At 28.9% G+C, this 17627-nt stretch overlaps 1 protein-coding gene across 1 annotated transcript; it reads left to right on the forward strand.

Annotated features, from left to right (window-relative positions):
- Positions 1-5591: 5591 nt before the first annotated feature.
- LOC114193964 (phosphoinositide phospholipase C 2-like) lies at positions 5592-16944 on the forward strand. Its single transcript, XM_028083975.2, has 9 exons — positions 5592-6023; positions 6239-6435; positions 12726-12861; positions 12963-13169; positions 13582-13769; positions 14791-14908; positions 15463-15606; positions 15704-15790; positions 16272-16944. The coding sequence occupies exons 1-9, from the start codon at positions 5691-5693 to the stop codon at positions 16575-16577; spliced, it is 1716 nt and encodes a 571-aa protein (XP_027939776.1). The 5' UTR covers positions 5592-5690; the 3' UTR covers positions 16578-16944.
- The last annotated feature ends 683 nt before the right edge of the window (positions 16945-17627 follow it).

Raw genomic sequence — 17627 nt, forward strand, 5'->3', positions numbered from 1 at the left:
ATTTTTGCATTTAGGGGCCATTTTAGGACGATTTAAGGTCTGGAAAATCTTTCATTCAGTTTTCTCGATAGGTTTACAGGTGAATTTATCATATTATAGCATTTCATCATCATTTGTATATTGATTTGAGAATTTTCCTATTAAAACTCTATCTTGTCTAGTGCTACCAAGTTTGGCTTGATGGTTGATTTTGTGATTCCAACCATCATGTTTAGACCTTCCATTTCCATGATCATGTATATAGAAACAAGTCCAGACCCTTAGCATTGCATCTAGACCCAAAAATCGGCCTGAAATTCATTTTTTAAAAAGTTGTCAAAACCAGTTTTGGTGCATTTGCTGTCTAGTTTAGTTTGACATATGATTTTGAGCATTTGCAGTTTTTAGTGTAGTTTAAACATTCATTTTACTTATTTGTACATATATAAACTTGTCTGTGTCTTTTGATTTGCAAAAATAATAGTTTATCTCATTCAAGCATTTCATCAAACACTTAGTCAAAACTAAGTTTTCACTAACGCACTTCATTAAACACTTTTCTATTTTGCATTTAGGAGCCATTTTAGGACGATTTAAGGTCTAGAACATCTTTCATTCATTTTTCCTGATAGCTTTACATGTTCATTCATCACATTATAGCATTGCATCATCATTTGCATATTGATTTGAGAATTTTCCTATTAAAACTATGTTTTGACCAGTGCTACCAAGTTTGGTTTGATGGGTGATTTTGTGATTCCAGCACATTTGATCATGTTTAGAACTTCCATTTCCATGCCCATGTATATAGAAACATGTCCAGACCCTTATCATTTCATCTAGACCCAAAAATATGCATGAAATTCATTTTCTATAAAGCTGTCAAAACCAATTTTAGTGCATTTGCTGTTTAGTTTAGTTTGACATATGATTTTGAGCATTTGGAGGTTTTAGTGTAGTTTAATCATACATTTTACTTGGTTCCACATATATAAACTTGTCTATGTCTTTTTCATTGCATAAATAATAGTTTAGTTCACTCAAACATTTCATCAAACACTTGGTAAAAACTATGTTTTCTGAGGCATTTCATCAAACACTTGTATGTTTTGCATTTAGGATCCATTTTAAGATGATTTAAGGTCTGGAAAATCTTTCATTCATGTTTCTTGATAGCTTTACAGGTTCATTCATCATATTATAGCATTCCATCATCATTTTTATATTGATTTTAGCATTTTCCTATTAAAAATATTTTTTTACTAGTGCAGCCAAGTGTGATTTGATTGGTGATTTTGTGATTCCAGCACATCTGATCATGTTTAGGCATTTCATATCCATGTTCATGTATATAGAAACATGTCCAAACCCTTATCATTGCATCTAGACCCAAAAAACTGCATAAAATTCATTTTCTAAAAAGCTGTCAAAATTAGTTTCGGTGCATTTGTTGTCTAGTTTAGTTTGACATATGATTTTGAGCATTTGGAGTTTTTAGTGCAGTTTAACCATTTATTTTACTTAGTTCTACATATGTAAACTTGTCTAAGTCTTTTCCATTGCATAAATAATAGTTTAGCTCATTCAAGCATTTCATCAAACACTTGATGAAAACTAAGTTGTCATTTAGGCATTTCACCAAACACTTTTCATTTTTGCATTTAGGTGAAAAGTTGAAGTGTGAAGGTGCAAATTATTTTGTATCTCCGCAGTTGATTTTTGACTTAGTTAATATTCTTTTGGTTAAGGTTGGGTTTTATGAGTTGTAATTAGTAATTAAACAAAATATGTTTTGATGACAAAAATTATATATTTTCGTTCCTAAAGAGACGTGTGCTTTTCAAATTAATCAGTTAACCTATTACAAAGAAATAGCAAGAAATAGAAATAGCCTTTGCTTCACTTCTCTCAATTTTATTTAAAGCTCCATATGTACTTAACTAAAAGGTGTAGATGCTTTAATTATTTATTGAGAACTTAAATTTCAGTCTAAGTTATATTTCAGTCTAAGTTATAGAATTGAAAAAAATTTAATTTTAATTTTAGTAGAGAAAATTATAATTTTAATATATTCTTTATTTGAGTTTTTTAAAAAAGTAAAAAAATATAAAACTTTTATCTTAATTTATATCTTGAAATATTTAGAATATATTATTTTCAATAAAAAAAGTTAAAATAGTTAACTAAAATATATGTCTATATACTATTTTACATATTAAGCTAAAATTCATATTTGTTTATATGATTAAATTGTTGATTTAGGATGGTTTATATATTTTTCTCTCAAAGTTTGATTTATAGCATTATTATTAGTATGTAGTTTATAAAGTTTATGATTTAATGGTCATATTTATAATTAATTTATATTATTAAAATATGAGGCATTTATAAAAAAAAAATTCATGATAATTTAAAATCTTTATTATCATTTTTAACACCATTATATTCACCTCATAAGTTACTACTTTAATTTAATTTGAAAAGAAAAAAAAAAATGAAGCTGGATAAGTTTTTTAAAATTATGAACTATATGATTTGTATGGTGAAGGATGGACCCAATTTCAATTACAACATCCAACTTGACAAGCTGATCATTAATGTTATTTGTTTGTATTAATTATATTTAAATTTTAAAAATTGAATATGAATAAATTGTTCAAATAGACAAATAGGTCATTAATGTTAAATATAATAATTATGAATTATTTGAATTTTAAAATTTAATTATGATTAAAATAATAAATAAATAATAAATTTCATTGCAATGTATAATCTAAAATATATTTTTGAATTTTGAAATAATTTAAATATTTATTAATTATATCCATAAATGTGAAAGAGTTATTTCATGCAGGAAGAAAATTGTATTCTGAATTAGGTCAACAGATAATTAGGGTATGTAAGAATTCATTAGCAAAACAATTGGTAGATTATATTATAGTTATTGTGGAATTTCGTTTGACTCATGAAGAAAAATATTTTAAATGGTTTTTATAAAGTATAATGACATATAATTTGACAAATTTTTTAAAATAATTTAAACACGAAAAACATATTTAATTATCATTTTATTATTATTATTAATAAGTTTGTTTTATGTATAAAAAAATGATACGTTAACGCTTGATATATATGTATAATTATTTTAAAATAATGTGCAAATAAATAATATGTACTGTATAAGTTTAAGGAGCTATTTTTCAATTATATTTTACAAATTTAATTTAATATGCAGTTTATCTTACTTTGAATGATCATTTAACTTTTCATTTCAAACAAATATAACCAATATAAGGTAACAAAAGTAACATTTTTTAATTTTGGAAAACAAAAAGGATAATAAATTTTATATTGAAAACGTCTAAACCAAAACTTACTTATTTCTTTAGGAACTAATTAAAAAAAAACTTACAATTAATATCAATCTAATTACCAGATAAATTATCTCAATTCTAAAATATATTCTAGAAAATGTATATTTAATTATGATATGTTATCAGAAAATTTGAGAGGTACCTATCAAAAAAAAAAAAAAAGAAACAAAGTAAGATAAACTGCATATTATATTAAATTAGATGAAGATCTAATGATAAGAGGAAGAACAAAGGAAAGGAAGATATATGTTAAGTTTTGTCAGTGATTTACTCATGCACAGTTTTGAATTTGTCTTGAAACAAAAGAGTGACATTCTCATCAAGGTTAAGTAGCACAAATTTATAGTGGAAAAGCGGATCGAGCAAAAGGTAAAATGACTCAAAACAAATAGAGGATTGAAATTTTGCAGTAAAGAGTTCAATGAGTTTTTGTACAAACGAAGGATTAAACAAACATAAGTTTAGTGTATGGAATTTTGTGATTCAGATTTTACTAGTGCTCACAATAATAAGAGGTCCTTAAGGTTATGTTTTCATTCTTAGGTGTTGTGTTATTAATTCGCATGTAACTTTACAATATTGCATTGTCAACTACACTAACAGAGTATATGGCAACCACATAAGCGATGAATGAAGTTTTATAATTTAAAGGTATTGTAAGTGATTTTGGTGTAAGTCAAAAGTACATTACGTGTTTCATAATAAATAGATAGATAAATATTCGAATTATAAGATTATATTTATAATGCATACATAGATACACAACATGTTAGGAATATTTAGAGGGTAGAATATTCTCACAATTCAATGTGATCCAGTACAATTTAAATAAACTGGGTTAATTTTTTTTAATATGGGATAAAATTCAACCCAACTCGGTCTTCAAGGATTGGATGATGAGTTGGATATATTAAACGTAAAACTGAATCCAATTCAAACTGGCCAAAGTTATAAAATAATAGTAACATTAATAGTACTACTAATACTAATGTATTTATTTTATTAATCCCTAATCAGTAATTTGTTCCATATATATAAGTTTTTCATTTGTTCTATATTTTTTTCTGTTTCAAGTTCCAATTTTTGTTAAATTGAGTTAATGTAGTCTCTTATAGTAAATTGACATTAACAACTTTTGGAAGATTTAATTAGTAATTTGATTCCTATATTTAAGCCTTAGAATCAATGAGGTCTCTATATTTTTTTTTACTCAATTGAGTTATTATATTTGTTTTTTATCAAATAGAGACAACCTGATATCTTCCGTGAGATCAACGTTAACATCATTAGAATGTGATCACGTGTAAGTCCAAAACCATCTTCTCCCTCTCCAACTCTTTTTTCTCCGACAAACACAATTCCACAACATCACCTACTTCAAATCTAAGATCACATATCCTAGATATTCATTTTTATCTATTACATCATCATAGATAAACACATGAACGTTATCTCTTTTGGGTTTGTTTCCAATATCCATCAAGGGTGATACCAATAGAAAATAGATCGCATCATCTCTATTTAAAAAATATAAGATCAAAATGAGAATATTTTACATATCACATCAAGGAGAGTTAACTATAAATTATGATTGCATAGTACTATATAATTGAATGAAAAATTTTACTTTTTCAACTTATATTTTACAAGATCAAATTAGATTTAAAGTTAATGTATTATAATATGTTTTAGTGAATATTTTTGTTAGATTTATTATGTTAATCACAGTGGAATCATTCATAGCTTTAATTAATCTCTCATTTTTGTGTAATCCTAACTTGAAACGAGGTTATATATCGGAGGTCTAATTATATTGTTATGGGGGGATTCAGACCTGATTTTATAATATTAGGTTAAATTTAAATTATATTTTTTTGATTGAATCCACTTTTTTATTAACTTTTTTTAAGAATAACTTAATTTAATATTTGATCATTAAAAATCAGTTATTCGATGTTCCAGAAAAAATGCTACTTCTCACTACATCATTTTGATTTATGTAATAGATATCTTTACCCACACATCCCTGTGAATATTCCTAACGTTTGATAAGTCTATTGAGAGCTACGAGAGATGTTTTATTATTGAAAATGTATAGTAAAAGAAAGCACAAAGCATAAAATAAAGCAATCTCTTTCTTCTTTACAGAGATAAAGTTAACAAAAACAATCTATTTAAAGTGTTTTGTACATGTTCCTTATGAACATTGTATGAGTATAAATTCAAACTTAGACTCCAAGCCATTCCCAGTGATTTTCAAAAGCTGATACACCTTTCTCTTTTCTGTCCATTAATCTCTGTGTGTCTCCCTCTCATTTGACATTATCCAAAACAACAATGGCTTCCACAACTAGACACCCTTCTCATAGAACCTCTAAACAGCACTTCAAAGTGTGTTTCTGTTTCAGGAGAATGTTTAGGCTCAAAGTCGTTGTACCCCCTGACGAAATCAACACTGTTTTTGAAGAGTATTCACATGATGGCATCATGACCATGGATGATATGTGCGATTTCTTAGTTGAATTTCAAGGAGAAAATGAAGGTGTCACCACACATGCTCAAACCATTTTTGACAGTCTCAAACATCTCAACATATTTCAAAGGAGAGGCTTTCATATTGATGCCTTCTTCCGTTATCTCTTGAGTGACCTCAATGGCCCCCTTGCAGAGGTAATATACATTTGTTTCATCACTGACAGAAAAAATTTTACATCAACTAGAAATCAACTAGAAATAAGATCAGATTTTAAACATATAAGGATATGCAAATCTCAATACGATATCAGAGTCATCTCAGACCTACCTATCGTAGCAATATTTGTTGTTTATTCTAACAATTTATAATTTGAAGCTTTCTGATATTGTGGTGTATTTTTGATCTGCAGGTGTATCATGACATGACTGCTCCTTTGGCTCATTATTTCTTATACACAGGCCACAACTCATACTTAACTGGAAATCAAGTTAGCAGTGCTAGCAGTACTTCTGCGATAATAAACGCATTGAAGAAAGGAGTGAGAGTAATTGAGCTAGATTTATGGCCAAATTCCAGAGGAGACGATGTGTTAGTTCATCATGGAGGGTACGAATTTACATAGTTTTCAGTAGTATAATTGGTGGATATATCTGCTTAATTTTTCTGTCATAACAAATTAACATGTACACAAGTAGATGAAGTAGATATGTTCAAATCATGAAGTAGACAAATGTTGATAGTTTTTTTATAATTAGATGCTCACATATAAATATAGTTAATGAAAATCTTAAAGAGAAAACATATTAGTATTATAAAATAAACACCTTAATAGTGTCAATAAAAAGCTTGTGTTAACTTAAAACACTCAACACTAAAAACGATTTTAGTGTTAGGTTAATCTTATAAATTTGTTTAGGCGAGTTTTCCATAAATACTTCTAAAAAAAATTAAAAAAAAAAACATTGTAAGTTTAAATTAGTTTATACACGAATTTAAAATAATTTTTTTAAAAATTATGAGAAACCTTACAAGAAAGCTTCAAATATATGAAAAAGCTCAATTTACTTTTCTTTTTATGTTTGGTATTTATTTATTAGCGGCTGGTGTTAAATAGTGGTGATTTATAGTCATTTGTTAATATGAAAAATATGCGAAATTAAATAAAGTAAACGCTCTGATATTCGCATTTCACATAGTTGATGCTAGATTAATTTTAAAACATTAATCAATAGATGTGAGGCATGACTATGCTACATTTATTTATTCAAAAAATAAACTTATTTTTATTTGTTATAGTATATATACATGAATAGTTTATAAAAAAAAACTGCAAAGTAAATATCATTAATAGTATATTACATAAGTAAAATAACCATGATATGTACAAATTTAAATTTAAATAGAAGATATAAAATGCTAAACAAAACAAAAGTATTTTTAATCATTAAGCATATTGTGATAGCTTAACTCTATAAATTATATATAAATTTTTATGTCATAACTTGTGTTTCCCTGTAGTAGTGAGAGTGAGACTTTAAGAGGATATCTCTGAATATATGCTTACAAAATGTAGTACAATGGTTTGGGGTTGCTTCAAACAAAGGTACTATTCTATTTCATTATTAATGAAGAATACGAAGGAACAAACACATATATAGATGAACACAAATGAAGAAGAACTTATCAAAGCATGAAACATGAAAATTTTCAAACATCTCTATAATATTTCTTTCATCTAACATTGATCCTCCATTATTTGCCTCCAACGAAGCAGAATCACCAATCGAATTTGATAGTATCAATTTCATAGCAGTAGTGAAAATTTATCTCAAATGAAAACCTGATGTGGCATTCTCAGTCCAACGAAAATGATCATAATTCAAATATGCTTGAATGTATAGAAAGACCCATTTATCGGAGAAGATCAATCATTAATTTAATACTTGGAGAGATCCAAAAAGCATGCAACAGCAATTAAACTAATAGTGATAGATCTTCATCAATAATTTCGGAGGGTCAAAATTATTGGGTTGGAATAAACATAAATGTGTTAGCCATCGGATTTTGTCTGTTTTTAAAAGTGGTCAAGAGTTTTGTTGTTAATGGTCATTAGTATGTTACACTTAGTAGTTAGTAACGCTCGAAGAAAAAAAATCAAATGAGTTTATAAATTATATTATTGATTGAAAGGATCACAAGAACAATAGAAGTGAATTAGATTTTCACAAAATAAATTTGTTGACTACAAATTGTCATCCAAGTCGGAGAGTTTGAGTGTCTGAATAATGTTCTTTGATAAGTTTGAGTAAGATAGTCAATCTTACAAACAGTAAGACCCTACTCAAGTTGACAAAAACTATAAACTATAACAATTGGTTGCTCTAAATAAAGGTTCTTCTTGGTGTCCAAGATAATTGGGAAGTGGTTGACGATGGTTTTGTAGAACCAGAAAGCGTTGCTAGTTTTACCGATGCCTAGAAATAATGTGTTGAAAGTAACGCACACAAAGGGCAAGACAACCTTGTACATATTGTACCAAGTTCTTGATGAGACAAACTTTGAAGAAATTGAAAGTGCAAAATCTTCAAAAGAAGCATGGTACATTCTGGAGAAAGCGTATAAAGGGGATAACAGAGTGGAGCATGCTCGACTTCAAACACTCAGGGGCGAGCTGGAGTGCATGTAGATGAAGGAGACTGAAGGAGACTGAAGGAGTGTCCAAGTACATAACTCGGGAAGAAACCATGGTGAACCAGCTCAACAAAAATGGAGAAACACTGCCCGCTACCTGAGTTGTGGAGAAAATGTTAAGGTTGTTGACCGGTGACTTTGAGAATGTGGTGTGCACAATTGAGGAGTCCAAGGACTTGTCAACGATCTCAGTTGAAGAGCTCGTCAGTGAGCAATGAAAAAAGAAGAAGAAGGCGAAGCCATTTGATCAAGTACTCCAAATAAAGGCATCAAGTAAAGATGAGAAGGTCCGGAACATTCAAGGTAGAGGGCAAGACCTATAAGGTAAAAGTAATGGCCAAGGGGTGAAAGTCCTGGTCAAGATGAAGAAAAAGAGCAATCTAACCGAGAAAATTAGCGTGGAGAGGAGGTTAGTCATGCAACTCAAATCTTAAGCGCTTTAACTGTGGCAAATATGGTCATTTTGCAAAGCAGTACTACTCGAACCAATGTTTCAATTACGGTAAGGTCGAGCGCAAGGCAAGAGATTGTCAATCTGAAAACAAGAGGGAAAAGACGACCAACCTTCTCACAAAAGATGTTGAAAAGGAAGATGTTTTGTTGACGAAGACATGAAGCTTAGGTGTTGAGCACATGCAACTAAACAACTTGGCAAGACATCCATGCAACTCAGATATATCGATGGGACATCTAGACAACTTGCATAGCTTGGTGGGGCATCTAGATAGCTTAGATTATTCGATTTATTGATCGTTCATCAAATCATCTATGGCGGATAATGATGTTGCCAACTGTGGCATAGATGATCAGTCTGGTGAGGAATCGACGACGAAGATCGTGATGTTGCAAAGCGAGTGCGATGAATTAGTGAACGAGAATGTTGAGAGGAAGGAGGAGATCAAGAGGTTGACGACGGAACTCAACAGTTTACTAAGCGATGATGTGGTGAATAGTAAGAAGAACAAGAAGATGCAAATAGAGGTCGTGTAATTGCGTGAGGCGACAAAGGCGACTGAGGTTATTGCGATGAGGGTGATAGTCTTGGAAATGGACGTGACAAGGCTATATAGCACGATATGATATCAAGAATCGATTGTTTCATCGTGCAACACATGAAAAGAGTGTGAGTGAAGCTCGAGGAGTAACAAGTGAGGCAATCAAGAATGTTGGTGAAAGTGATACAAGAGGAGGAGATTCATCACATGTGAAGCTTAATTGTGTGCTTCAAGAAAGAGTGACAAGTATCAGCATGGAGAATAAGATCTAGAGAAGAGAAATGGAGAAGATTATTGCTAAGAAAAAATCTAAGTTGGTCTCATCAAGTTGTGGGAGCAACAACCGTGACAGAAGAAGGTGATGGAGAATTAAATGTGTGGAAATAGAAACAAAAACGATGGTGTTGTGGTAAGAAGGATGTGTAGGGAGTGTAAGGACAATTACTATAAGGAATAAGAAACATGTAAAAAAAGGGTTGAAATTGCAGTGGTCGATGGTGGTAGTAGGGTCTACAAAAGTTGTTGTTGTAGCGGTTGCCATGATCTATGTTGCTATGGGAAGCAAAGGTAATTTCACATGGTCAGATAGTGACCAATTAATGAGTGGAAAAGGAGTTAGTGCACGTGAAAAACTTGGATAAATATAGAAGAGCCATTTAAGTTTATAGGAAACTTTTGTTCAATTTGAATAAACTTAAATGTGTTAGTCATTGGAGTTTTATGGCCAGTTAATGTATTAGTTGTTGGAAAAGCCCATAGGAAAAAAACATTAGACTTGAAAATGTTTGGTTATTGTTGAGAGATAAGCCAAAATGACCCTCAACATTTGTGGATAATTCTTTAAAAAGATCCAAGGTTTATTCTTCAATTGTATATATACATCATCTTCTAACCTATAGACATCAATTGAAGTTGATGAATGTGGCACATCTTCACCATCATCTCTCACCTATAAAACAAAAAAGGTCCTAAAATAATATGCCTATCATGCATAAAAAGTACAAAGAAGGGGAAAACATCAAATTTGATGAATTTATGAGTTAAAGAAGTTATAAAAAAATGTGTTAGGAATATGATATCCCCATAAAAGACATGTCTAACATACCTGAGAAGCAATGTCAAGACCATGAAAAATATTTTGACTATATTAGGTAGAAACGTAGATGCATTTAAATGTAATAGTTGTTGCAAAAACTATTCATTATAAAACTAACCATCATAAAAAATAGTCTTTATAAAATTATCCGCATCTTCATGTAACATTTCACAATATTATTCTTTCAATTCCATTTTCCATACAATGAATTTTGGAAACATCTATTTATACACAAAAAAGAACTCAAATAAAATTAATCAAAATGGTGGCTAGGTTGATACTTAAGTACCAACAAGTCAACAATATTGATAGTGACAAACCAAGAAGAAAGGTGGTACATTGAAATTGTGAGCAAGGTCATGATCAATTATTTAGTGATTATTTTTTCAAGAATCTTGTGCACAAAAAAATCAATTTCGAAGAAGGTTTAATATGCAAAGATATGTCTTTCTAAGAATTAATCATAAAGAGTCTTCTCAATTACAATGACTACCTCATAACGGATCCAATGCAAAGAACATGTTTATTGTCTTTGTAGAAGTGCATTGTTGTTTTTAGAATATTGACTTATGGATCACCCTCTAATAATGTATATATCATATGAATATATTGGAATTGGTGAAAGCACTCCAATGTAATGTTACAACTATTTGTATCAAGCTTTTTGTAGTATTTTAATATTAGTACTTAGGGAGACCTAACAACACAGACTTTGATTGAGTATGACAAATGGGAGTAAGACATAGTTTTCTAAATATGTCAGAGTAAATTGATTGCATGCACTAAAAATAAAATAAAAAATTTGCATGAAAAGGTCAATTTTATCAAAGTGATTATCATGTTAACCCTAGGGTGGACAAAAAAATCAATTTTCTTGATCCAATTCAGTTTTGCTCTGACCCAATCCATTTAATATCCATTGTATTAAATTCAATCAATTGAAAATCCATTTTATATCCATTTAATTTTTTTTATATAAAAAATGGATTCTGAAATTTAAACTTGATCCAAATATTTGGATCTGGATTTTAAAAAAATTCAAATTAGTTTTGCTGAAAAAATGAATTTGGATCAAAAATTTGATCTAATTATTTAGATCTAAAATGGATATGGATTGGATCATTAAAAATCTAATCCATGATCACCCTTACTTAATCCAATAATCAAATTTAAAATATATTTAAAAGAAAAAATAATAAAAATCAATTTTATGAAGCATATTATATTTCTCAAAGTTATTTAATTTTTATTCTTATCGATTTAAATGTTATGTAATTAATATATATCGCATTTGAAGTAAAATATTAGTATATATAATCAATGAATTAATTAATATTTTTACAAAAAAACTTAAATTTAACAAAATAAGTTAATTTGTTTCACACAAAAAATTAATTAACTATTTATTAATAAATATTATTATGTTTCATAATCAAATCTAAATAAAAAATTTATAAAATAATAAGTTGGTTGAAATTATTTAATTTTTTTTTTTACACATAAAGAGAAATTTGAGTGTGATGTTAGAATTTTTTGCTAGGTAGACTAAGAAGATTTGTCACTTTTGAGATATGAATTTAATTATATAAGAGACTATGAGACATTTTTAACTCAAAATTATAAAATTTAGTTATTGTAGGTCATATTTCTTATATATTAGTAAATTTTCTCAATTTTTCAACGCATTACATGTTTTGAAATAAGAATTTAATTATAATTACATTGACATTGACCATCAAACCATTAACCTAACCATAGGAAGTAGAGAGTCAACAATTTTAGTAAACCTCACGACCATACAAATATTGTTTACCATAAAAACATTTGCATTAACACATTTGAAATATCTTTACATGTTCACACATTTATTCAGTGCATGTTTTGATAGTGATTTGGACAAATAATCTCCGACAACTCCCTTTGTAGCAAAAACACAAGAAAACTAAAGTAGTATAGTAAACAAATTTCTTCCTTTAGACTGATTAACTTCACTAAACCAAATGTTTTTGTCCTACCTATGTATATATGTATATGTCTAGACTTTGTTTCACGTGCATTTGCAACTTTTAACGTTGTTATATATGAAACTAATTGATTTTCTTTAAAAAGTGTAGGACTCTTACTTCCTCAGTTAAACTTAGACCTTGCCTTATTGCCATTAAGGACTATGCATTTTTGGCCTCTCCATATCCCGTTGTTATAACTTTTGAAGACCATATCACACCATCTCTTCAAGACAAAGTGGCAAAGGTTCTTCTAACTCATGTTACATCAAATATAGGTTAGGCTTCACTATCATGGTTTGAAAACCTAATAACATTTTTAGTGGAATTGAACATATTTGAATACAGATGCTCGTTGACACATTTGGAGATTTGTTATTTTATCCTGAAAATTCACACCAAATGAGGGAATTTCCTTCTCCAGAAAGATTGAAGAAAAAAATTCTAATCTCAACTAAACCACCTGACTCTTATGAAAGTCAGGACAAAAGGACACTAGAGGAAGCACCACAGAGGCTTGAGGAATATCATGACAAATCTAGAGTCAATTACAAGGTGAGAAATTTTTTAATAAATTTTTTTAAACAAATTGGAGTTAAATATGATAAATAGTTTTGGCTTAGGCTATGCTAAGAAAAGAATTTGTCAAATTTAAAAGTATAAAAGAGCCATAATAGATGTTAATATATAGATAATGTTATATTATGAAATATAACATAATATAACAAGGTGAGAATTTATTTAATAAATTTTTTAAACAAATTGGAGTTAAATATGATAAATAGTTTTGGCTTAGGCTATGCTAAGAAAAGAATTTGTCAAATTTAAAAGTATAAAAAAGTCATAATAGATGTTAATATATAGATAATGTTATATTATGAAATATAATAACAAAAAATTGAATCAAATATGTGGTAGTTATAATCTTGTTGTAATCAGATTTCTTACGTTGCATTGTTGATGCTAGGATGACTCAGATGACTCAGATGATGAGGATGATACTCCTGCATATAGGGATTTGATTTCTATTCGTGCAGGGAAGCCTAAAGGTAAGTTAAAAAATTGTCTAATTAATCATAACCAAGTCAGACGCTTAAGCTTGAGCGAGCAAGAGCTTGAAGATATTGCCAAAAATCATGGAACTGACATTATCAGGTGAACAATTTTTTCTTTTTGAAATGAAAAACTAATAATAGTATAAATAATTAAAATTTTAATAATTAATGTTAGAGATCAATTTTTAAACTCTAATTCACATATCAATTATAAATTCCTATTAACAATAAAGACTATTTTAAATATCAATAATTTTTCATCCATAAATTATTATCTAACTTAGTCGATATAATAACTAATTATTTTTTTATTCTAAATTACATTACAACAAAAATAATTTTAGGCAATGGTGAAAAATCAAGGCCTAAAATCAAAAAAATCTTTGTCTAAATTTTAAGCAACAAATTGACAACAAAAATCCAGTTCTAGTCTAGGTGGCCATAGCTATATTATAGGTAACGGATTTTCTTTTTTTTAAATCATAGCTTAAAACATGACAATAAGCAACAATAATTGTTGCCTAACATGATAATAGGCAACAAAAAGAAATGTTGGCCAAAATATGACAATAGATACCAATTATTTAATAATTTTCTTGCAACTCCTCCTGTACAAAGAACTAAAATAATAGAAAGTGGAATTAAAATATAAAACGTTTCCTAAGTTCTTCCCTATATTGAAAACATAACTTAAGAACCACTTGCCTAACTTTATTATAACATATTAAACCTCCTCATAGTAATTCTATAAATTCTATAAAGCCTTCTGAAATCAAAACATATGGCTTATGTTTATACCATTTATACTATAAAGTAGAAAATGATTGTAATATTGATCCCATACCAGAAATTATCCGTTTTTTTTACCGCTTTTTAACATAAAAATTGTATTAAAGGTGGTAAATTAACTTCAACATCTTCTTAACCTAAGATCATACATGTCTTTTTTTTTTTAAGAAAAGTTTTGTGAACCACTTTCAACTAAATAAGTCTATAAAAGGTTTTATTTGTCGCTCTTAAAGAGAATTTTTCATGATAACGCCTTATATCTTTGAAAGAACTGTATTTTCTTTTACCATAGTATTCATTAATACAACTATTGATATTGTTGTATCATATAGATTCACCCAAAGAAATTTGCTTAGAATATATCCAAAGGGAACTCGTCTCGATTCGTCTAATTACGATCCCATGATTGGATGGATGCATGGAGCTCAAATGGTAGCGTTTAATATGCAGGTTAGACTTTCATTTTTCTTAACCTTAATAAAAAAAAAAAACATTTTTTAAAACATTTTAAAAAAACAAAGTATTTGACAATTGAGAATGGAAAAGTTTGTGGCGTGGTTTAAAGGAGATAAGTCCAAAATGGCATTAGATAGAAAGTAGTACACTTCATATTCTTGTATATTCTTGTTGTGTATGTATATACGTATTTATGTATCATATTTTTTTACAGTGACATAAATTACCCTTAGGTTTATACATTTTTCATATGGATTACAGGCATTTAAAGATTATGGTTCTAATTATATATGACTTTAATTTTGTATATATAAATCATTTGACACCACTTTTAATCCAAAATCTTAAAAAAATGGGTTCATGAACCTTTCATTTTATGAGTGTTTAACTTTGTCTATTCTATTTAATATATAATTTTGACTCACATTTAGACTATTTTCAGTAATTACAATGTTAAGAAAGTGGGTTTCCACTTTCCATTACTTAGAATTATGAACTGAAATAATAGGGTTTGAGATTATGTTGCAAATTGTTTTGTTTTGTTTAAGGGAGGAGGACACTATCTTAGGTACATGGAAGGAATGTTCAGAGCCAATGGTGGTTGTGGTTACGTTAAAAAACCAAACATATTATTGAATGTCAACGATATTTTTGATCCAAAAGCACTTCGGCCAGTCAAAACAACTCTTCAGGTAAAGAATAAAACTGGGGGTGCAGGAAGTAAAAATCTGTGTTTTTTCTTATGTTGTTTTTGAAATGGGTTTTATCCTATTAAATTTGACAAAGCAGGTTTTGGTATACATGGGTGATGGGTGGCGTTCAGATTTCAGCCCAACGCATTTTGACTTTTATTCTCCTCCTGACTTCCGTGTACAGGTAATACTTTTCATCAACTAAGATGCTCCGACATTCTCATAAATGGTGTGTTTCGTGTCCGATATGTATTGTGTTTCGTGTCCGATATGTATTGAACATTGACATTTGTATTATACTTGTTGGACATATTATGTTAAATTTAAAAGATTTTTTTGTATCTTTAACATGATTTTGATGATTAAAATAAGGAATAAATCTTATACTATCACTATTTTTTGCATATTGAATATTAGATAGATAAATTAAATTTATTTTTGTGTTAGTTGACAACGTGTTAATTGACAGTTTCAAACCTAACATATGTATACATGTCGTGTTGCGTATCCTATATTTCTTCAATTTAATTGTATCTTCATGTTCGTGTCCATGTCCATGTTTGTATTTTATTTGTACCCATATCCGTATCCAGGCAACATATAGTTCATCAACAAAATTAATATTTGAAATTGGTATTGAAGATTAATGGTATATGTATGTGCAGATTGGTATTCATGGTGTTCCAGCTGATAGAGATACGAAATACACAAGAACAATTGAAGATGATTGGGTACCAGTGTGGAACGAGGAGTTCAGTTTCCCATTGAGAGTTCCTGAATTGGCTCTTCTATACATCAAAGTTGTGGAACGTGATTTTTCTGGAAGCGGTGACTTTGGCGGACAAACATGTTTACCTGTCTCTCAACTCCGACAAGGCATTCGTGCGGTTCGTTTGCGCAACCGCAAGGGCGAACTTTACAAGTCTGTCAGGCTTCTCATCCAATTTCACTTTCTTCATAACACCCTATAGACTTCACTCATTATTTCTATTATTATTACAATTATTATTGTTATATTGCTTTCTTGGACTTCCAATGGAATTATTGGTTCATAATATTTCATGGGTGATTCATGAAATGCAAACAATAACATTAACAAATTCCAATATGAGATGTCATCATTATAGGTTATTTAAATCCCAACATTGAAGGATATTATTAGTAGAACTTGCAAGCTAGAAAGATGGCATGAAATAAATATTGTGGGACATACCTTAGAAAGGTCTTTGAATTTGAAGTCCTATGTGTATTCTTGCTTTTCTTTTCGTACATGGTGAAATGTGTAAAGAATCTAAATGTTTATCATTCAAACATGTTATAAAGGCTAAAGCCATTTCATTTGGTCTTTCTTTCCACAAAGCAATTATTCATTGTCAACCCAATGAATTTATTTTGCTTTTAAATTAAATATTTAGTAAGTTTCATCTTAAATTTCAGTTTATCTTCAACCATGAAGTTAGTTTAAAAATTCCAAAAAGTTTGAAATAAATTCTATCATTTTATGTTTTTGAGAAAACGAAAAAGAAAAATCGTGTTTCCAAAGTGTAAATTGTTTCACATAAAAATAGTTACGTGGTCAAGTGATACTCCAAAAGTACAGCTTTTTCTATCCTGATTTATGAACATAAAAAATCTATATTTCTTCCAAATTTCCTAGTAAAAAGTATGACTTCTATCTTTTTAAATTAAAGTAATAAATTTGCATTTTAAAGTGTAATTTCATTTTGAATTGCTTATCTTCTAAACATGTCAGACATGTGTTAGAATTACATAGCATTAATAGCTTAGATTAAATTTGGTTCCATATGCCAAAATTATTCTTGCATTAAATTGTAGAACAAATAACATTATAAATTTTCCCATAATTGATAGAAAAGAGTGTGCGTCTCTCTCTATCTTGTTTTTCTCAAAAGTTTTTTATTATTTAAAAAAAAAATCAAAAGAGAAAAAATGTTTTTTTTAAAACAAAAAGCGGTTAGAAGCACAGTTCAACCTTACTTTTATGTTTTCTTTTTTCTCTT

This window comes from Vigna unguiculata, chromosome 8, assembly GCF_037176805.1.
Source record: "Vigna unguiculata cultivar grain cowpea cultivar isolate G323 ecotype 2 chromosome 8, ASM3717680v1, whole genome shotgun sequence".
NCBI classification, from domain to species: Eukaryota; Viridiplantae; Streptophyta; class Magnoliopsida; order Fabales; family Fabaceae; genus Vigna; species Vigna unguiculata.